General features: G+C 38.8%; 1 protein-coding gene across 11 annotated transcripts in view; it reads right to left on the bottom strand.

Annotated features, from left to right (window-relative positions):
• Dlg2 (discs large MAGUK scaffold protein 2) overlaps nucleotides 1-23,829 on the bottom strand; it is a 1,657,078-nt gene that overhangs the window by 1,329,170 nt on the left and 304,079 nt on the right. For all 11 annotated transcript variants that reach the window (XM_075952981.1, XM_075952978.1, XM_075952983.1 and 8 more), the window contains one exon: nucleotides 22,426-22,500. In XM_075952981.1, the coding sequence (XP_075809096.1) occupies nucleotides 22,426-22,500 (75 nt within the window). The remainder of the gene's footprint in view (nucleotides 1-22,425; nucleotides 22,501-23,829) is intronic.

The raw sequence follows: 23,829 nt of genomic DNA on the forward strand, positions 1-23,829 counted from the left end.
TAATGACATTAATAGTGTTTTCAGTTTATAGGTAGTAGCCAAGAAATGACATTCAAAGGTCATTTGGAACCAGTGGTGCCAAATATCCCTTAGCGAGTTCCTAACCTTTCTCATTGATAAAACTGGCATGTAAGAACCCACCTTACAAGGTTACCAAGAGGAGTACAACATTGGGTGGAGAAAGATTCTTAGCAGGATTGCTGCTAATGAATGTGGTGATGATTGCCTTGTCCTTGCCATCTCCACGTTCCCTGGATCTGTTTGCTCTCAGCCTTCACTTGTGTTAGCCCCTACTGTAACTCTAGATGCGGCTGTGCCTTCTTACCTCACTTTCACACAGAAGTCGTGAGCAAACACTCAATAAACATAATTTGATGTGGAGTGTCTCCATCATAGGATATTCTTTTTCAACTGTTTGGAAGGTATTTGAACTACATGTTAATAAGTCTGTCACTCAGACATGTGAATTCAATAATAGGGAAGTGACGGCTGGCCTGGGGTATCATAGGCAGAGATGAAATTAATATCATCTGGTCTCAGGCTTGAATGATGAGAAAAAATCTACCTATCCTTTTATGTTTTGGATGCAGGAACATACCTTCTAAAGAAGGTTTGTTCACATACAACTACACACACACACACATGCACAAACACACACACGCACGTACGTGCACACACAGTTTAGAAACATGGGCCAGAGACCACAAAATGTCATTTCTACTAATAATGGTGGGTTACTGGACACAAATTTCCTTGGAGAGAAGAGAAATAAGGGCAGTGGTTTTACAGAAGGTAGCGGTGCTGCTAGGAGACATGCCAACGAAATGTGAGAAGGGGCCTCGACGCTATAAGCTTTGCTAGTAGGACTGTGACCATCACGGATTGTCCCCGTCCCAGGGAGTATGTAATAGTATGTGCTCAGTTGCGCTTTGAGTCACAAAGAAAAAAAGTGTTGGGCAAATGATCTGGGAGTGAAATGCTTTATGGCGATAGGCTTTAATTATGGTGACATTAAAACTAACTGAGCATAATTGGGGTTACGGTGCCCTCCTTTCCATTGCTTATTAAGTTAGTATTAGAAGGGAAGTAGGCAATTGAAGGGAAGGAAAACGGATCTAGACCACAAACACAAGGCAGTCAACTTTATACAAGGTGCCACACAAGACATTCAAAATAAAACTAAAACAGGATGTCATTATACCCAGTTACACCTGCAAAAGTAAAACCTACTGAATATAAAAGTCACATGTGAAAACATTGCTCCACACTGTTACTGAGAATTTAAGTTTAGAGGATTATTTTAATATATTGTTTTGAGTGCACACTCAAAAGCAACTCGTGTGTGTGTGTGTGTGTGTGTGTGTGTGTGTGTGCACTTGCGTGCACATACATGTGTGCATGGATGAGAAAGAGACAAGGATAGAGGGAGGGAGACAGAGAGAGAGAGAGAGAGAGAGAGAGAGAGAGAGAGAGAGAGAGAGAGAGAGACGGGGGCGGGGGGAAGAGAGCTGCACTGGGATATAACCCAGTGCCTCCTTCCTACTAGGACAGTGATTCTACCACTGATCTAACCCTCCAGCCTGACAGTATTTCATTCTTCAGAATATGAAATATGCATACTCAAGAATCCTAATTCTAGGCATACAAAATGTAATCTACATTCCAAAGGTGTCTATTACATCAGTCTTTAAGTATAAAAATACCTGAAGACAATCGAAATATATGAAGTTAGTGTGATGTACCATGGAACTTGTATAATATGTGTGTAACTCAATATGTTATATAAATACAAACTATCTTGAAATATCAGAAATATCTTGAAAATATTACTGAAACACAAAAATTTCAGGAATCCCCAGAAACTATAGAATACACCACTATTTCAATAGGTTCTCTATCTGTTCCTTTCTAGTGAGCTTCTGTAATGACCTGTATGATATAAGCATATATATGTGTGTATATATATATATGTATATATATATATATAGCAATAACTTCTGCAATGACTCTGTATGATCTATATAAATCTGTTATATAGAAGAAAAAAATAATGACATGGTGATAACAGTGCTCTATGGCAATGAATATGATTTGTTATTTATAATATTCATTTATTCACTTATTCATTAACTTGCATGTTTGCATGTGTATATGAGTTCCTGTGTACCATGTGCATGCAAAGAGTTCACAGAGAGCAAAATAAGCTCAGGCCCCTGGTCGTAGAGTTACAAGCAATTGTGAGCAGTGATGCGGGTGCTGTGGAGGAAGTAGGGGTCCTCTGCAAGAGCAGTAAGTCCTGTCAGATGTGAGCTCATCTTCCAGTCTCTCAGGAGCTATTCTAGGCCAGGTGTGTTGTCTTCACTTATAAAGATGATATATCTGTATGTTAAGTACTAAATAAAAATTATATAAAGGGGATAATGGAAGAGCCAACCTCTTGTTCCTTTCATTGGTGATATTTGTAGAGCATTCTTCTAGAAATCTCAAGAATTCAGGAAAAGGACAATCTACCCATACATTTGGGCATTTCCATGAAAGAACAATGATAGAGAGTATGCTACAGCTCGTATGTAGATGAATAGGTAAGTTGACTTTAACAATACCTGTTTGAGAACTCTTACCTCTTGGGAGGAGTGGGTGAGGAGTGAGCTGGGGATGGTGAGGGGTGTCAGGAGGAGGGGTGAGAGGGAAAATGAGAGTGGAACATAAAACAAAATTTAATAAATAAGTAAATAAAAGAAGATTTTTTTTAAAAAAAATACCTGCTTGGTCTTACAAGCATTGTGGGTACCACTCAATGTATTTAATAGCTGAAATATGTTTCTCTACCTTGATAACAAGCAATTTGGATATGGCCCGAGTGGTTATAAAATTTGATTAAAATGTGCCCAGTAAGATTAGAACCTTTTTATTAGGAAATACAAACCTTTGAAATATTGGTAAATCTCAAGAAGCATTTCCTGCTGTGCTTTATTTCCTGGCTTAAGCCAGGGAATAGTCAATTAACTTTCCAAATGTTTTGCTCTCACCTAGAGATGACAGTCCTGACTGTTGTGACAAGTCCTGCAGGCACCAAAACTGTCCCAAATTTTGCAAATGATTCCATGTTTCAACAACATCTAGCTGCTGTCTCACAAAAAAAAACTACCTTGAAGCATCAGACCTCACATAAGCATAAAGTCCTCCTCAGGGAGGCTCACAGCCCTCTGGGCAACTTGTGATACAAGTCACATTCAGCCATTCAGTCTGGAGTAATCCTCCGCTAGTTACTAGGTGGAGGACGTATACCAAAACACAGTGAGAATCAATGATAACAAACCTGTGGATCAATGGGCTGCAAAGACTCTCTTCTCGATACTTATTTTAATGTGGTTCTGTTCCACAATCAAGGGTCAAATGGTTCAATGGCTGCCGTCATTTACCATTTATTGAGATCTTCTTGTGCTCTAGGTTCTGAATTACAAGCTGGAACTCAGAGATAGATGCCTTAGCCTTGGGAGCCCCTGCCCTAATGATTATACTTATTCATTTATCCTGCACATATTCACTTAATTGTCAGACAGAAAGGTAGGTCTTTCACAAAACCTCAAAGAGATCCTAGCCTAATGAAGAAAGAGAGATGCTGAAACCAGCATAACATTATAAGGACAGACCAAGGAGACTGCTGACCATGGATTCTGCAATACACATTCCGTTGGCTGTCTGGGAAAACCAACATATGAGAAGCTATGTTCGACATGACTTCTTATTAAGAGCTCCACAATATGAAGTAAAACAAGTGACAGGGATAAATTTAGACCTGCAGATTGCACTAAAATGGCTGTGTTACTAGAGTCATTTGGAAACAAATTTCCAAATTTCACTTTGACGGTTATTTTTCTCAAACTTCTTTGCTAGAACTGAATGAAAGCTTATACAAAGTTAAGAGTACAATATGAAAATGTCACTGAGTCTAGTACTAAACACTCACTCAATATTAACACAAATACATAGATTTTTAAAAAGTGGTTAAGATTATAGTTGTTAAAATCATACATAAATATGTGAAAAGCTACTGACAAATAGTGTTATTCAAGTACAATTCTGACACTCTGAACAAAACATGGGGACTATGTAGGTAAAAGAAAATGTAGGTGTATTTTTCCCTTTGGTAATAATTCAGTTTGAGTTTATAATTAGATGGATATTTACCATTTTACAACTCTTGGGTATGCCCTCACCAACTGTAAGGAATCAGTGTGCTAGATCATATAAAAACATTGATCATCCTTCTACATGCAGGTAGACTAGATTCTCAGAAACAGAAAAAGCTCGAAAACTTCAAGGACTTCAGGACTTCAGTCCTTCTTTTTTTTTTTTTTTTTTTTTTTGACTTTTGAGTCAGGGTTTCTCTGTAGCTTTTTGGTTCCTGTCCTGGAACTAGCTCTTGTAGACCAGGCTGGCCTTGAACTCACAGAGATCTGCTTGCCTCTGCTTCCCGAGTGCTGGGATTAAAGGCGTGCGCCACCACCGCCTGGCTGACTTCAGTCCTTGAATGATAAAATGCATATCATTTTATCCTCCTTTCACCTATGAAGAAAGTATGACTGCCTTCTTTTTATATATCCTTTCATTCAATAAACCTATGTCAAATGTCTTGTATAATAAGGTGCTATTATATGTCTAATTTATATAACTGCAAAATGGCTAAGCAAATCCCTGCCCCTATACAGCCTACCAGAGATGTCCACTCTTTTTACATTGTGACTTATTATCAGTCTCAAAATTCACATTCTAGAACCTAGCAACTAATTTAACAAAAAGAAAAAGAAAAGAAAAAAACAATCACACATATAAATTCCCATTATGTTTTAAGTAAGATTACAATTTTGTTTGGGACCACATTTGTAACTATCTTTGGCTGTATATGGCCATAGGTCATGAGTTCGATACATCTAACTCTATAGAGTAAAATCGCTTAATAAGGAAAATAATACCTAATATGTCAAGTGCTATGGAAAAAAAAACAGAAGAAGCTAAAAATGACCAGCAATGTATGGGAAGTGTACAGTATATGAGGTCATTACAAAAGGTACCATTAACTACTTAGTCAGGTCAATACTTAGCATAAAGCTGCAATCAATATCTGAACTGAACTGAACAGGAGACATTTTAATGCAAAGAACCTATGTTTCTCACAATGGTATCTTCTTGGAGGACAAAGATGATCCAATAAAACTATGCAAATGTTGTGAGCAGATAGAATCTCTTGAATATGAATCTGTTGGTTACTTTTCTGCAATTCTCTCCTTAGATACTATTTTAAAAGTCCATAATGGGAAGATGACATCTTTGTCCACAGTATCACTGAGAGGTACATGGTGGCATTTGGAGCCCTCCCCACCATCAATCTATAGTGTCATCTTAACTCAGCAGAGCAGTCTGTCATCCTAGGCAAAGTCTTTACCTCATGAGTTTCTAAATTTACCCTTCAGAGTATGGAACTCCTAGCTAATACCCAAGTATGTATGTGATATATTAGAATTATCCCTCAAACATCTAAAGAAAACTATTAAGGATCTTATGAAATAATTTAATATTGCTTACCATATATTAACATTTATCGAACACTACAATTGTTCACCAACTTTTGGTGTGCTTTTGTTTTTGCTTCCCAATTATGTCATTAACTTATTTTTAACTGAGTTGATGTCCACTGCAGTGTCTACACACAGTGGCTCAGCATTTACTTAATGGAGTAAATACCCCCTCTATTTCCTCCATAAAATGATGCTATCAGTGTCCTCTAATATACTAGAATATATGCGGCAAAATTATATGTTCAGTGCTAGAAGGCCAGTCTAACAAGTGTCTTGAGACATGTTATAGTAATAAATGTGGACAGAAGACATTGGAAATCACCTGAATATACTTTTCATCTGCCATGGTACTAGATCAGACTATCTTCTATCACATTGCTGAAATCCAAGAAGTGATTCTAAGGCTTCCCAACCGTGGGTGCCACAGAGTCACACGTTTGTCCCGGGTAAGCCTGATGTGTTTTCTTTCCATAGGATTGTTCTATTTGTAGTACAATCACCTTGATGAGAGAAAACTATCCATAGTCTGACATCCACCCTTTCCTTTTTGGCCATCTTTGATCCTTGCAAGCTTTGCAGTGGCTACCAAGAATGCTATCACAGTCAATGATCATGGCTTACCATGCCACAGCTTTGTGACCTTGGAATAGACTGTCTCTACCAAATAACTGGCAAATTGATACAATGTACAGAGTAAAAATCTGGGTTCAAAAAATACAAAGCAACAAAATAGCTTCCACCCACAGTCTTACTTAGTAGCCTATATTCAGGTGGCCACTATAAAATATCCGGTCATGTACATGTCCTCATGTATTTTCATCTATGTATATATCAAATTATTAATGTTTTATGTTTAAATATCACCTTATTATAAAATTACTTTTATGAAAATAATCTTTCATTTATTTTTACAAAATAGAAATAAGTAAAAGAGCTAGAAGAACAGAATTTATTTGCCAAGTATTAATCCTGTGCCAAGAACTATGTTGAGAGATTTACATAATTATATCAATTTGAATAAAAATGTTTCATTTCTTTCTAATTCTTTCATAAAAATTCCACAATAAAAATATGAGTAAACAAAGCTTAAATATTAAGCAACTTCCCCAAGGTCATACACGTGGCAGGCATTTCAACTATGACTCCAAAATCAATGACTTTCAACATTTTACTTCTATTTTTCCTTAGAAAGCATTTTATATACAACAGATAATTAATAAAACATTGAAAAATGAATAGTCTCAGTAGCATTGCTGTCAACTCTATGTGGTTGATTTATGGAGAAAAAGTTACACAAGAAACAAATTCCTCTATATTCTACAGTTCACAATACCTCTGCCCCTAAAAATACCCTTTCTAGTTGATTTTAAGAGCCACCATAATTTGGAAGATACACCAATAATTAGATGTTCTGTTCCTGTTGTATTGTTTTTTCCTGCATGAAAACTTTATTTATTAATTTTTTCATATAATATGTTTTAATCATGTTTTTTCTCTTCCCATATTCTCTTCTACTTCCCTATCCAATTTTATGTTCTCTTTCTCTTTAAAAAAAAAACTAGAAAGACAAAAATCAAAATAATACCCATAAAAATACAAGACAGAGAATAAACAAGTATGACCAATAAAATAACAAAAAACACCCCCAAAACAAAACAAGAAATACACATACCACCACCACCGACAAAAATAACAACAAGAAAATGCAGTTTGTTTTACGTTGGCCAACTTCTTATGGGCATAGAGCCTGCTCTGGAGTGTGGTAAATATACCCAATTTGGATCCATCAGAGAAAACTGACTCCGTGTTGGCAAGAGGGTATCCGTTGCAAATAGCTTCTGGTTAGAGTTGAGACCTTAGGCGTACTTGCCTTTTTTGTCCCGGGAAACCCAGCTCACTTGAACCTGTGCAGGCCTTGTGCATGCTCTAACAGCCCATGTGAGTTCTTGTGTGCATCAGTCCCTTATGCCTGTGTCACACTGTTCTCTTACACTCATCTGTCACCTCTTCCGCACAGATGCCTTGGCCTTGACAGGACAACTTTGAGGAAGATGTCCTGTTTAGGAGTAAATGCTCCAAAGTCTGCAAATTGTCCAGCAGTGTGCCTCTCTGTTGGCCCCCATCTATGTCAAGATGACACTTCCCTAATGTGGGTTAAGGGGTTGACCAAGGCACTGATCTGTGCTCAGTCCAGAGTGGTCACTAGGGATTCCCTGGTAGAGAGTGTTCCCACAGGTGGGTGGGTGACAGAAAGGAATGGAGATGGGCTAGGGAAGACTGAGAGGGTCAGTGGGGAACATCTAGAGAGACCCCAATATTCAGCCTTCTAACACACATAATTCTACAATTTCTAATCAACATGATTTCCATAATTCTGAGTCTACTTTTCATTGTTGACATATAACTTTGGCTTGCTGGAAAATATTCTAGAATCCACAAATAATAATAAATTTGGTTTCATTTTTAGTATAAAAATAAGAATTAATTTCCTCTGTTCTACCCTTGATCCTTTGCTGGATAATGGAGGAGAAAATCTTGCTGCTATGACACAACAAACTAATGCCCCTGTAATTTGAGCAGTCCAGCTTGTCGGTCTTGTGCATGGGAATTATGGCTGAGTGTTTCCACTCTGTGGAAATCACTTCATGCTCCCATCTCTCTGAAGAGTCTGAGAAGTGCGTAGGCTGCTAAGCCTATTGTAACTGCCTTCAGCTCCTCCTCTGTGATGTTATCCACTTCTAGGGCCTAGCTGAGTTTCAGGCTCTTGATAGCTTCTTCTATCTCGCTCCTATCAATATTTAATATTTCCTTATTGTCTCTGGTATTCAAGAACAGAAGAAATCCTAGCAGAGGCCCAGTGTGGATTCAGAACTAACAGGAGAACAATTGATCAGATCTTCACTTTGAGGCAACTGGCAGAAAAATATGAAGACTTTGGAAAAGAGTTATATGACTTCAGGGAGGCATTCAACAGCATTTGGAGGAAAGGACTTTGGGAAAAAATGAGGTTCTACTGGTACCCAGAAAAAATTATAAGAATACTAGGAAATGCCTATAAAGATACCTTTTCCTCAGTCAAAGTTTGTGGAGAACTAGGTGATCAGTTTGAGACAACTGTAGGAGTGTAGGGATGCATCCTCTCTCTACTGTTCTTTAATTAATATTCTGGAATTAATAACAACAGCCCTGGCAGATGAAGAGATAGGCATGCAGATAGGTGGTGTGCAAATCAATATCTTGCATTTCACACTACTTACTGAAAGTCCAAATGAGTTGCAGGCCATGGTAAATAGAGTGGTGGAAGTAAGTGAAGACCTTGGTATGGAAGTAAATTTCCAGAAGACTGAGATACAACACATGGGAAGGGCACACAAGGATTTTAACATTGTAATAAAAAATCAGAAACTCAAGCAGTCAACTTTGTCTATGTAGGAGGAAACCTCAGTTCAAAGGAAGGAATTGTTTCAGATGTCAAGAGGTGGATAGGGATAGTGAGGGCTGTATTCCAGGCCCTACGGAAAGTTTGTTCAACAAGAGACATAACGACAACAAAATTACAAAGTCTATGAGACACTTGTCTTGAGCCTGCTTTACAACTCTGAAACCTGGACAGTGAAGCGGTCCTCAGAACAGCAGCTGAATGTGTTTGAGACGGCATGTCCCGGGATGTTGCATTTATCTCCTCTAGATATCTAATACTGCTGTTCTTCATACTAATAGTTCTATCATCTGGTCCTTTCCCTTCCCACTTCTCTCACTCTCAGAGGTCAGGCCCACTCATTCTTATTTCACATAGTAAACAGGAGCCGCACCACTCAGTGCCTCTCCACATCCCACTGAAACATTAACTTCCTTTTGTCTCCGCATATCAGTCTGTAACTGTCTGCACTTACATATCGGGTACTAACCGTGACACAGTCTGTAGCTATTATGAATTCCCTCTTCTCTGAAAGCATTTGTTACTAATGAGACATCATCTTGTGTATGTAACCTCTTGTTCTCAATGCTGCATGTCGGAAGTTGTCAATAAAGAGCAAGCTTTGATTGGTGCAGAATACATAGAATAATCATTTCTTACTCTTTTCACCCCCCCCCCCCCCCGTAGCACCACGGCACCCTTGAGAAGTCGCCTATTGTGCATGTGTCCACTACTTAGTAGCTTTCTTGGCTTCATCAACTTTTAAATGTGCTTGGTTTATATTAGAAAAACGAGGAGAGAGAGCATGAGCAAGGAACTCAGGACCACAAGGGGTGCACCCACACACTGAGACAATGGGGATGTTCTATCGGGAACCCACCAAGGCCAGCTGGCCTGGGTCTGAAAAAGCATGGGATAAAACCGGACTTGCTGAACATAGCGGACAATGAGGACTACTGAGAACTCAAGAACAATGGCAATGGGTTTTTGATCCTACTGCACATACTGGCTTTGGGGGAGCCTAGGCAGTTTGGATGCTCACATTACTAGACCTGGATGGAGGTGGGTGGTCCTTGGACTTCCCACAAGTCAGGGAACCCTGATTGCTCTTCGAGCTGATGAGGGATGGGGGACTTGATCGGGGGAGGGGGAGGGAAATGGGAGGCGGTGGTGGGGAGGAGGCAAAAATCTTTAATAATAAATAAATTTTAAAAAAAGAAAAGAAAAACGAAATTCTTAGCAGTCAACACGGTATCTGTGCTTCTGTCTCAAAGACTCTTCAGACTCAGCTTGTCCAGAGCACATTTTGTAATCCCCCCACAGCTGCTCTTAAAAGGCAGCCTTCGCCCAAGGCCCAGGATCCAGCTGGTAGTGTACTTCCTCTCTCTAGCTGAGCAGTCACTCCAGGATTCGGAATATTTGCTCATCTCTCCCATTTTCTATCACCGAGATAAGTCACACTGCAGCTATCCTCGCAAGGTGTTTTTTTTTTCTTTTTTAAACAATTCCTTCCACCTCCTATTATTTCCACTTCCCACCTGTTCTTTACATAGCAGTCAGAACAATGGCTTCAAAACTCGAATACAAGCATGTTTCCTGAGCAGCTCCACCCTGCTCAACTCCTTGTAATACTTCAGTGAAATTCTGAGCCTGGTCTGGCATGTGCCTTCTACCATTCTCTCTCCTCCCTTGTTCCCCACTATGCTGTTCGCTACTCTCCCCAGTGGCCTTCCAGTTTTTCTGAACTGTAACTTTCTGTAACAGGCCATAGGCTATACTGTTCGTGCTTCCCAAATGAATCAATACGTTTTCTCTCCCTGGTTTATTTATTTTTCAAATTTAAATTTAATTAGCATGTTGTTTAGATATCTTTGTGTGTGTGTGTGTGTCTATAATTTTCTTCTCAAATATGCAGAAATCACCCAATTACTTATTTATCTTCACCTGGTCACCTATTTACTCTCTTGTTGCATCTTCTGTGAGGGGAGGGACCGTGTCCATTTCCTTGCAGCACTTGAACTAGGACAGTGTCTTAGACACAGGAAGTATATTACACATATGCACTGCATTAATTAAGGATAAAGGGAAGAGAGATTGCTTTATGAATGAAGTGGATATAGGAGAAATAATAAGTTATGTATCTACAAACAAAACAGAGTATGTTGCTATGATGAACTAGCTAGAGGAAACCACAGTTCTGAAAACACGAAATGTCAAACTCCCACTCTTCCCAGTGGCATGTCTTCAAATAGACAGCTGTAAACAGAATGCTTTGCGCTATCCTCCAAGAGCCTATATGTCTGTTGTCAGGGGCTTTCCTTAGCCACATTCCTACCAAATGCCTGTTCCTGTTAACTATGGCAGTTTGGCTCATTCGGTCCACCATGAATACCCTGGTCCGGGAAAAGCCGGGAGAAAGGCGATGATTTTTACGGCCACTCTAAAATCGTGTGAGCTGTCCATATATTATAGACAATGCATGTCTTCTTTAGAGGTGGAATGGAATTAACTGTGTTATTTATTTCAATATTTTGTCTTGGCAATATGCATTTGTCCATTTAAAAACAGATGCTGAGAATCAGTACTCTTACCAACAGAAGAAAACCAAGTATACAGCTTCAGACAACCCTGACTATACATAAGAGAGGAAGGATCCAGAATCCTTCTTACATCATCTCACTGACTCCATCCTGGGGACGCAAAGGGCTTGAGAAATTTCCCCAAATTGTGTAAGCAGTAGAGATGGGGTTGTAGCCTCTTTCCAAGTGACCGCAAAATCTGTGCTGCTTCTCACGTGTACCAAATAGGACGGTCAGAAGTGAAATCCATGGACTCTGTCTGTTTGACTAGTGACAGAGAAAAGTATCGCCCTTGGTCGTTCAGCTCCCACCCAGCTGTTATCCTGATGCACAAGGGGCAGGGATAAGTGAGAGTCTCTGTGGGTTTCTCACAGGTGTCCCCACAAACCTCAAGATTGCACAAGCATAAAGCTTCCACCTATGCATACTATTCAAAACTACGTTTGGAAAAACATTGTGCACATGAAGTTTTAGCCCAGAATGCGTTTTTGCTTCCAGGCTATAAATAGAGTACAGCTTTTAATGAAAATGCTGACACTACCTAAAGAACAACGAGTGTGACCAAATCCATTGCAGAAGCAAACTGCTCTGGGAACAATATTTTTTAAGAAAGGGTATTTATAGTATATATTTAATTAAAGCATGGATATTAAATTATGCAAAATATTTGCTTCACCAAAATGCAATTTAAAATAGCCATCAAAATCAATTAGCATATTTATCTCCCACACGTTGAGAGGCTTATCCAATCCAGATACAAATAGCGCTAACTTCTTAATTAGGTGTTTGAATATACGTGGGCCAGCAAGTAAAGCTATTCAAATATTTATATATAGTTTTCTGTTTAGCTACAGTGAAGGAGTAACTTATAAAATCTGGATATTTCCATATACTTTCGCGTTTTGGTTAGATGCATTTCTTGCCCTTTTTGTTGGTGAAGGTAGAGAATCATTCCATCAGGGGAGACTTGAAGGGAGTTCTTTAATGAGACCAGCACAGGGCCACACTGCCTGTTGCCAGTCCTTGAAGAACTGCAGCAATTAATGTTCCATTTCAGTGTCACGTGCCATTACAGAGCTACTGCAGGCCAGGGTTTGTCTAAATATTTAGTGTAATTCCACAGGGGCCTAGGGTAGGTGGAGGCTGCTTCAAGACCTGTGGTATTGACCCCTGCTCTGCATTGGACCTAGGAAGGAGCCTGTTGTTTTCTGGAAGTAACTTCACTGGTCTGGATTACCTGAGGCTAGTCCGAACACCATCCAAAGCATAGCACAGACAGTGAGAAGAATCTAATGAGGCTAGTCAGAACACCATCCAAAGCATAGCACAGACAGTGAGAAGAGGAACCATATCTAAGGAAGTTAGACAAAAAGACTCCATGCGGGTTTTGAACAGCTCCGGTATTTATCATCCCCTAACTTTAACCTTTTCCAAATTTATGAGTTAGCTACAAAAACATCATAAAGGTATATTCTTCATAAAAGTATATAATCATAAGAGTATGCTCCCTTACCTTTGTAATACTCTTTTACAATCTCAACTTTCAGAGGGTTTATTCATTAGAAGATTCTTACTCATGTCCCCTTATCTCTAGCTGATCTAGGCATAGTCATGAATATGCAAATCAAAAGCTCTCCATGATGTCTGTGTTTATTCTATGGTGGTCTTACACCACCAAATCAGGAAGAAGATGACAGCGAGAGAGGCCTGTGGAGGATTCTTAAGACACGGATGAACTCTGGCTCCTGTTGATGTTCCCATCCTCCTACATTGTGCTGTATCCGAACCAACCATGTTTCTAGTCAGCCTTTTAACAAACAAGGGCGAACTCATTCTTCCGTGATACTGTTCTAGAACTTAAGTTGACAACACAAACACAACAGTGATTCGTAGTTCAGAAAAGACTTTCAGTGTCCCCCAAGATCAATACTGGCTAAAGCACAAACTCACTCCAGTATCCGAGTTACACAGGATGGATAAGAGAAGAATTCACTTGCCTGGCAGTGTGTCTATGTTTGACAAACACTGGCTGGCTGTCAGAATTAACTGGAGAGTTTATACGCTTTAGGCTTCCTGCAAATGGAGCATGGTGTACATGCAGAACAAAATAAATGTTTATGTTACAAAATAAATCGCTATCAGAAAGAAAAAACTATACTATTTTCAAGTTAACTCCTTTACATTGTCAAACCTTGTATGCTGAATTACACCCTAGACTCTGCGAGGAAAACTACGAGTAGACTAATTCGTCAGATTTTATTCCTCAGCTATCTTTGAGAGTCAGTAGAGGACCAGAAACTCTAACCACTTTTAGAGATCTTCATTGCTCATAATAATATTACAATAAAACAAAATTAGCTTGTACTGTGAACTTGCTATCTCCCAGGAACTGAACTGGGCATATTCATATGGTACCTCTAATTCTGAGATAAAATTCTTGAAAATAAAGTATGGATTAATTGCTACATTTACTTGATAAAGGGCAAAGAGAAGCAAAGAGACTGTGATACATTGGCTCCAAGGCAGAAAACTCGTGAAAGACTTCTAACAGTCTTGTTTGAGTCCAAAAGTCATTATTTTATAATGCATTCTTCTTCAGTAATGGGTAAAGGGCTTAGTTGGGTAAATATTAAACCTATTACAAATCCCCTGTAATGTCAACACATATTAGTACACTGCTAATGGCAAGTGCCAGCATCTACCCAAAGCAAACTGTGCACACACTATTAGGGTCCCTTTCTAACAACATTTGTCTATCTCCCAAGATCACTGCTAGCTAAAGAGCAAATTCAATCCAACTATACAGGATGGATAAGAACAATTCACTTCCCGGGAAGTGTGTCTAGGTTTGAATAACACCGGCTTGTCTGTCAGAATTAACTGGAAAGTTTATACGCTTTAGCCTTCCTACAAATGGAACATGGTATACTTTTAAACAGATATTTAATTAATTTTAATGATGGTATCCATAACTTCATCTAGAAAACACAAGAGTAATTATGATTTCTTCTTCAGAAAGTTTGTATATGATTGATTTTAGATTTGACTGTTTTGACTCGTGGCCGATATTTATGAACATTAAGGTATATGGCTGTAATAAATAATCCCTACCACTGGAAAGTTGAAGAGCTTGTACTTGATTTTTCATACCTTATTCCTTCCTCACTGCAGGCTTCCATTTGCATGTCTGTTAATAAAACAGGTTTTATGGACGCCCTCCTATGAATTTCTGTATTTGCTCTAATAATCTGTGTCATATAATGGACTAGGTAAAAAGATAACATGTTCATTAAAGGTACACATAAATATGGTTATAAATAAGGTGTTATGGATCATCAGGATCACATATATGTACCTAAGAAATTAAGCAGAGCACACAGTAAACACATCCAGCACTGAAAAACAGAGTGTTGTACTCAGGATATGAATTCTGAAATCAAAGAACTAGAGCAAAATCGACACCAGAGCCATCCACAGAGCTCTCATTTATTAAAGTATATTGAGCTTTTTCCTGAGATAATTCCCCTTGAGATTTCCTTCCAAACCCATGACGACTGCCCAGATGGCCACATACACTCTGGTCCCAGTGCCCACCAATTTAAGGTCCTGTGCACTGCAATTTTCTGTAATTTTCCTAAAACTATGATCATCTGATAATGGCCTAACTTTTTATTACGTAAAGAGACTGTTCATAGTATGAAAACTGTGCTCTAAAAAAAATAAATAAAAATTGTGCCTTCTTTAGAAAGGCAATATTCATCAGAGTCATTATGGGTCCAATTTCCCAACAGAAGAGTGAGCCAATGGTTCTGTCCTTATGGGAACTCTGAAAACTCCCAGAGAGCAGACACAATGATTTTATGAAGGCTATGTGTTTCTGAGTGCCATGGTCTGGATATGTGAGCTCTAGGCAAAGTTAAAAAACATCAGGAGCACTGAAGAAAAAAACAAACAATAGTGTGGGAGAGGAAAACTTATAGCTCTTTTGTTATATAATGTGTCACCAAGTACATGTAAATTTCCCCTTGTTGTTTCCTGTCATCTTTTGAGAAATATGAGGATGCGTTTTAACTCATCACTTGTGAATAATCAAGATTTGATGTACTAAGTACAATGCTCTAATTTTCAAATATTTGCACTAAATTGAAAATATTTCTCAGATCTACTGCAACTAACATGCAGAATATATAACAATATATAGTTATGATAGCCTCATTGATAAGCTCCATAGTAGCAGGGACATTATTTTCTATCTATCTTTTAAAAACACTTCTTTTAACATTATTCTTTTAAGTTCTAATAACCAACAAAAATGTGTAGAGGTGCAATAATTCTAGTCAGGTACTGAATAGTTAGTAATTTTTGATGTGTCCAATAACATCCATCACTGAATAACATCTAGTAAAGTCAAGTAACCAAGGATTTGACCAAGGGTATTCCTCAATAGAATCAGGTATATGTGAATGTTATATCCCCACCTAGCAGTGCGTAGAAACGTCCTAAAATATCACCCCACCTCCCTGCAATTGGTTAAGTTCTTGATTGCTACATGTCAGGAGATAATTTCTAGCCAAGTTTAATCGTGGGATATCTACCTGTCTTTGCCCAAGTCACAAAACACATGGACACTTTCTCACTTGTTTAAAAGAAACAGAGATCCTTCCATTTTCTGATATCTTCTTCAATTTCTTTCTTCAAAGACTTAAAGATCTTGTCATACAGGTCTTTAATTTGTTTGGTTAAAGTTACCCCATTATATTTTATATTATTTGTGGTCATCATAAAGTATGTTGTTTCTATGATTTCTTTTTCAGTTCATTTATCATTGTATATAGGAGAGCTACTGATTTTTTTGAGTTAATCTGTATCCCGCCACATTATTGAAGGTGTTTATCAACTGTAAGAGTTCCCTGATAGAATTTTTTTTTTTTTGGATTTTTCGAGACAGGGTTTCTCTGTAGCTTTTGGTTCCTGTCCTGGAACTAGCTTTTGTAGACCAGGATAGCCTTGAACTCACAGAGATCCGCCTGCCTCTGCTTGGGATTAAAGGCGTGCACCACCACAGCCCAGCCCCTGATTTTTGAATTTTTTAAATCACTTACATATACTGTAACATCATCTGCAAATAGCGAAAGTCTGACTTTTTCCTTTCCAAGTTGAAGTCCCTTGATATCCTTTTGCTTACTTATTGCTCTAGCTAGAACTTTGAGTACTATATTGAAAAGATATAGAAATACTGAACAGCCTTGTCCTGTTCCTGATTTTAGAGGAATCACTTTGAGTTTCTCTCCATTTAATTTGATGCTGATGGCCAGCTTACTGTATATCGCTTTTATTATGTTTACATATGTTCCTTGTGCCCCTGATCGCTCCAAGACTATTACCATGAAGGGGTGTTAGATTCTGTCAAAGGCTTTCAAAGCCCCTAATAAGATGACAATGTTATTTTCTTTCAGTTTGTTTATTTGGTAGATTACATTGACAAATTTTCATATTTTGAACCATCCCTGCATCTCTAAATGAAGCCAACTTGATCATGGTGGATGATTTTTTAAATGTGTTCTTGGATTTGGTTTGCCAGTATTTTATTTAGTATTTTTGCATCAATGTTCATGAGTAAGACTGGTTTGTAATTCTCTTTCTTAGTAGTGTCTTTGTGTGGTTTGGGTATCAGGGTAACTGTAGCCTCATAAAAAAAAGAGTTTGGCAATGTTCCTTCTGTTTCTATTGAGGGCTGATCTCAGAAATATACAAAGAACTCAACACCTAGACATCAGAATACAAAATGATCCATTTAAAAAGTGGGGTACAGGAAATTCTCAACAGAAGAATCTCAAATGACCAAAAGACATTTAAGGAATTGTTCAACATCCTTAGCCATCAGGGAAATGCAAACCAAAATGACTCTGAAATACCATCTTACACCTGTCAGAATTACTAAGATAAAAAACACTGATATCAGCTTATATGGAAGAGGATGTGGAGAAGGGAGTGGGCACTCCTCCACAGCTGGTAGGAGTGTAAACCTTGAACAGCCACTTTGGAAATCAGTATAGAAGTTTCTCAGAAAATTGAGACTAAATCTACTTCAAGACTCAGTGATACCACTTTGGGGCACATACCCAAAGGATGCACACTTATATCACAAGGACACTTATTCAACTCTGTTCATAACAGCATTATTCGTAATAGCCACAACCTGGAAGCAAACCAGATGCTCCTCAACCGAAGGATGAATACAGAATATGTGGTAATTTACAAAGTGGAATATTATTCAGTGCTAAAAATCAGTGACAAGAAATTTGCGTTCAGATGGATGGAACAAGAAAAAACTATCCTGAGTGAGGCATCCAAGACCCAGAAAGACAAACACGGTATGCACTCACTCATAAGTGGACATTAGATGTTAAAACAAAGAATAACCAGGCCACAGTCCACATCCCTAGAGAAACTAGGTAATAAGGAGTACTTCAAGAGGGACACATGAATTACCCTGGGAGGAGAAATAGATCTCCCTGGGTACCAGGGGCAAAGTTATGGGGCAGGGGGACATGGTCGTGTTTGGGGAGGGATGGAGAGGGAGAGCAATGAAAGAGATATCTTGACAGAGGTGTCCACTATGGGGTTAGGGAGAAATGTGGTACCAGGGAAACTCCCAGGAATTGACAGGATGACCCCAATTAAGACTCCTGGCAATAGTGGAGAAGGTGCCTGAACTGGCCTTCCCCTGTAATCAAGATTAGTGACTATTCTAATTGTCATCATAGAACCTTTATCCAGTAACTGATGGAAGCAGATGCAGAGATCCACAGCCAAGCACTGGGTTGAGCTTCAGGAGTCCCGCTGAAGAAAGGGAGGAGGGATTATATATACAAGTGGGGGTCAAGATTATGATGGGAAATACACAAAGACAGCTGACCCAAGCTTGTGGGAGCTCACAGTCTCTAGACCAACAGCTAGAGAGCCTGCAGGGGACTGACCTAGACCCTCTGCATGTAGGTGACGTCTGCATAGCTTCTTCTGTTTATGGAACCCCTAGCAGTGGGAACCGGATCTTTCTCTGGTGCTTAAGCTAGCTTTTTGCAACCTATTCCCTATGGTGGAATTCCTCTCTCAACATTGATGAGGGAGGGGAGGAGTTTGGTCTTGCCTCAACTTGATATGCCATGCTTTCTTGACTCCCATAGCGGCCTTTCTGAGGAGTGAATAGGGGAATGAAAGGAGGTGGGGGAAGGAATGGGAGGAGAGGAGGGAAGGGAAACTGGGATTGATATGTAAAATAAATTTAAATTTTAATAAAAGCTGGAAAACTAAAAGTAGCAGAGAATCAGAACTCCTGATATCTTACCCATGGCCACACAAACTAATAGGACATTCAGTCTAGTTAAATTTGAAGTGTGGGGTAGTAAAGGGTATAGTTCTAGTGTCCACTGTAGTCAAAGAATTGGAGAGAAATCACCATGCGCCTCACTAGAGAAAAAATTTATTCCACAAGTGTAATTATACCTGTGTATTTGTATAATGACTAGGATAAAAAATCTTAATCTTCAATCTCAATCTAAAAATTATAGTCTGGACTCAAAGGGAACCATTTCAGATCTTCTATTACATAGGTGTAGAGTACAAAAACAACCAAAGGAATCAGACACAACTGCACATATAAAGACAAAGACAATTCCACGCAAAGTAATAAATCCCAATTACAATCACTGTGCAGTAGAATACCAAATAACAACTCTTGGACTGTGGGAAAGAAATGGAGAAGAGAATCACCAGCTCAAAATCTAGTGAAGATAATAGAGACTATTCATTTATTATGTAAGGATATATTAATTTATTTATAACCTGGTTCAGTCTCAGAGGATTTGAGACAGTTGAGACATTTTCGTAAAAATATGAAGTTATGAATTTCACTATTTCCTGAAAGATAACAAATTGAAAATTAATGCCAAAACAGTTTTACCTACTGGTAGATTTTGTTATATAACCTGTGTAAACTAGTAATACAGAATGACTACTCATTTTCTCTCTTGCAATACATCATGATGAAGCTCATCTTTGGTGACTCTTTTATACATCCCACTTTTTCAAAGAATCAGATCAGTGGAGTTAATAGACCACTATAAATTTTTAAGTTCCAGTGTTCTAGGAACTTCTGTTTGAAACCATTCATTGTATTAGCTTTATTGAACAGGGTTGGAGACTCGGTAAATGTTGCTGGTATTCTCTTTCTCTTTTGACTGCAAGTAAATTAATAACTCCTAATAAATAAATAAAACCAATAATTTGGGAGGAAAGATAACTTAATGATTATTTATTAACCATAATTTCACAGATCAGATTTCTAAGTAAGTAAAACTTTAGAATGGCCAGTTCTAAGCATCTCAGCAAATAAAGTTCCCAAAGCCCTTCCTGAAGTCTTGTCCTTTGTGTGAATCAATAGTAATGCCCACCAGTCTGGTATCTCCTTAGGACTGATTTGCAGATTCTCAGAAGCAAAAATTCATCTATCTCTGCTGATGTGAGTATCTGCCAGGGAAATCAGTGAATAGAGGTAAAGCAATCCTAAAGCGTCTAAGCACGGTCACTAGAAGGCTACCTCTGTGCTTGGAGGAGTTATCTGCAGAGAAACAAATTATGACGCGCTGCATTGGTCTTCCTGAAGGTATCTTCCCTACTAGGGGATGAGAGTACCTTTCATTGATTATGGAGGAAATCTGTGGACCCAGTAGCTCCTAATCCCCAAACAGAAGACACTGAGTTTCTGAGGCTTGCAGCTGACTACGGGTTTGAAGTAGATTTTAGAGTCAGCACAACTGGCTTGTGGTCTACAAGAAGAGTCTTAAAATGCAGTCATCTACTTATTTCTTAAGTTCCTGCAATAAGAAGACCTTCTCTGGAACTCTCTGGCTCCTAAGAACACTAATGAAGAAGAAAAAACTCTTTACACTGACTCCAAAGACCATATTCTAACAATGCATTGCCAGGGTTCCTTTACTTTGGACTTCTGGTCAAAAAATTATTGGTGTTACACACAGTTTTATCTATTAAAGCAGGAACTCTAGTCATGATTATAAGAAAAAGGAAACTGATTCATGACTATATCACCAGCAATTTGTATAAGTGTATGGAATTACTAAATTTTGTCTAGTTTAAAGATAAATTTCCCAAAACTCTGTGAAATGAAAAGTACAAAAGGACTCATCTAAAATCAAATACTGCCGAGTTTAAGAACAGTCAAAAATCTAACACGCCAATAGCCCAGTAGAGAAATCATCTCTAAGTTATTTTGATTCCACAATGGAAGCTCAACCATTGAAGAAGATCAACCAAATGGTCAGATAGCAGCCTCAGTCCATGTAAGGAAATGCTTTAGTGACAAAGAAACCTTACCAAAGCCCACATTCGAAGATAGGGCTTACTAAAGAAAACCAACATACTAAAGAGTCAGATCTGAGCCCCAGTCATTGGGGACCCTCCCATAAAAAAAGGATGTATGTAGGAATTTGTACATTAGGACCCAGAAGAGCTTATCCCTCTGAATAAGCAGACACATGAATCGGTAATCGCTAGGTAATTTCACCAGGGACACAATAAGATGAGTGAGAGATGAAGAAGTAAAACTATTAAAACTCATCTTCTGGCTGGCAGCAGCAGAGTCCCTGTACACAAGCTCCCCTCTGGCCATCTGCTCACACAAATGTGACATTTTTATTCTTTAAGTCTTTGGCAAGACTAGGCTGTTTCTGCACAGCAGGAATCCCTCCAAAATTTAGCTTTGTCATCTCCTTGACTAAAGGTGATTCCCATCTTCCCTTCCTTCCTCGTCCAATCAAAGCCAAGGAAAGAAGCTCTGTCCTTTCCATGGTCTGAACGAAAAGTAGCCTCCCCTGGACATCCTGCCTTGACAACACAGCCTAAGCCACACCGTGGCAGCCCAGAGGCCCCATTTGAGCTGCTTGTACCTTGACAACAGAAGCAGGTATTTAAAAGGCTCCACATATTACTTCCAGACCACCTGCAGAGAGGGTCAAATGGAAGAAGTGTCCCAAGTAGCTTTCTGGTTTCTTGTCCCCATCATACGCATTATTCCATTCCAGACAAACTGTCAGTTATCGCAAGGATAATCCCCAGAGAGGCTACTGCCATCTCTATCAGGCAGTGCACGTGCAAGAGAATCTCATACAAATCAGTCCCTTTCTTTCATTTATTCCTCTGCACAGTGTAATAGAGCAAACACAGGAAAAAGAGAGGTAGGGTATCTGGCATCTCTCGCCAGCTCTACGATTGATGTGCTATCCTTACTCCCTGTGTGGTTAAGTCTTCAAACTGCAACCCAAGGATAATAACACAGTACCTGTTTACTTTCAAAGGCACTTGAATAACTCTCACACAGAAGCGTCCACACAAATGCAGAGTCTATTATTATACCAGGAAGACTTGGGATTGCAAGTCCATTTACTCATCACGATTAAGCCGTCAACAAAACAATGATCAAGAAAAAGCATCTTCTTGAAGGCCTCTCCAAATCAAATACTGCTGAATATGCAGCGATTCAGAAACACACATGTGCAAATATATTCATTTTAATGACCATGCAAATCTAACTCATCAATATCTCATTTAGAGAAAGTACTTTGCAAGATGTACCTGACTCAAAAACAAGCGAAAAGATTCCCTAATCATAGTAACTTTTTATAATACACTTCTTTCTGGAAAAACATTTTTTCCTATCAAAATGTTTGCTCTACTCTAGGCTTTTAGACCATATTCTACCACATTTCAGAAAGGTTATTCCAGAATAAAGTAATATTTCTCCTTAAGTCTAGCCAGTCTTGAAGTAACTTACGGAACAATGATGGACAGGCATCCACGTGGGAGCTTCCACTGGACAGTTCTGGGCTGGACATTTGCCTTGGTTTTGCTGGAAATAAGTAAAAACCGTGTTATTTTGTATACATTGCCTATACCGACACACATTAGTTGGCATATTTATTATCATTAAGCTGACTGCCACAGTTTACCACAGTCAGAGGGACTACAGAAGCTTCTGGGTATAATTTTTGGCGCAGTCTTACAGAAAACGGCATTTATATTTCTACCCTTAGCAAGGCATGAGGAATTAGCCTGTACTTTGTCTCATTACTCTGGGCACTAGGAATTTGGCACCACACTTACTTAGCAGCTGCGGTTCTATTCCCCAACAGGAACGGTAGAAACACTCTCCTATTCCAGATACAGCAGCACTCTAGGCTCTTCAGGTGCACATTGATAAGCTCTGTACCCTACGTCTTTGGAGTGGAGAGAAAGGCTTATCTGTGGCGCCTCTTGACCACTGCTCGTGGTGCGATTCTCTCCAGGTGTTTCTCCCTAAACGCCGAACTCCCGAGTTTAGAGTTAAAATGTCTAGATTACAAAGGTCTTTCTTGTCCCATCAGAGGCAGAAGTGAAGAGAAAGAAAACAATTTGCTCCAAGAATCAGCAGTCTGACATCCTAAACCATTTCCAAGACTCTTCTTCCCGTTGAAGTGATTTCTCTCTAGTGAAAATCTTTGCTTTTTAATCTGTAAACTGAAGTTCTACTTGGCCTTGTAGGGAGGAGTAAGGAGCCCCTTTAACAGTCTGTGCTATTTTCTTCCTATTGTAAGTGTTAGTCCTCAGGGGAGTGAGGTTCTAATAAAACATCTTGCATTTCTCTCATTGTATACTCAATGATGAGGATAAGAGCATTCTGTGACGTTACTCACTGTCATGAAAACCACAGAGATGACTTACCAACCTGCTCAGTTTCCATGGGTTGGTATGGAGCCATAAGATAATTATTAGTAACCACAATGAATAAAATGAATATCAATAGAGATTAATGTGATTATACAGGGGAGACTTCAGAGGCTACAAGAAGCTAAGCAATCTTGCCAAGATTCACCCAGCTCTGAAAGGGCATAATTTGGACAGCACTAAGAATCTGACTCACTGCGGTTTATATATATATATATTCCCATTTTTTATCTGCTCCACTAGGCTACAGGAACATTATCCTACAATCTGATTCCGTCTTATTAACCACCCTAACATTTTTGAGATAACTGAACGAAATACATCATTACTAATTTCTCTGCTCTTATAATGCAAATATTTGGGCATATATGTTTCACTAATTTGTTTTTCAAAAACAGTTTCAAGCACTCTTTATTAAGGTGATTTACTTTCAGGGCAGCAATAAGCTCTGGAATTCTGTATGAGTGATTTTTTG

The sequence above is a fragment of the Microtus pennsylvanicus genome, chromosome 18, assembly GCF_037038515.1.
Source record: "Microtus pennsylvanicus isolate mMicPen1 chromosome 18, mMicPen1.hap1, whole genome shotgun sequence".
NCBI classification, from domain to species: Eukaryota; Metazoa; Chordata; class Mammalia; order Rodentia; family Cricetidae; genus Microtus; species Microtus pennsylvanicus.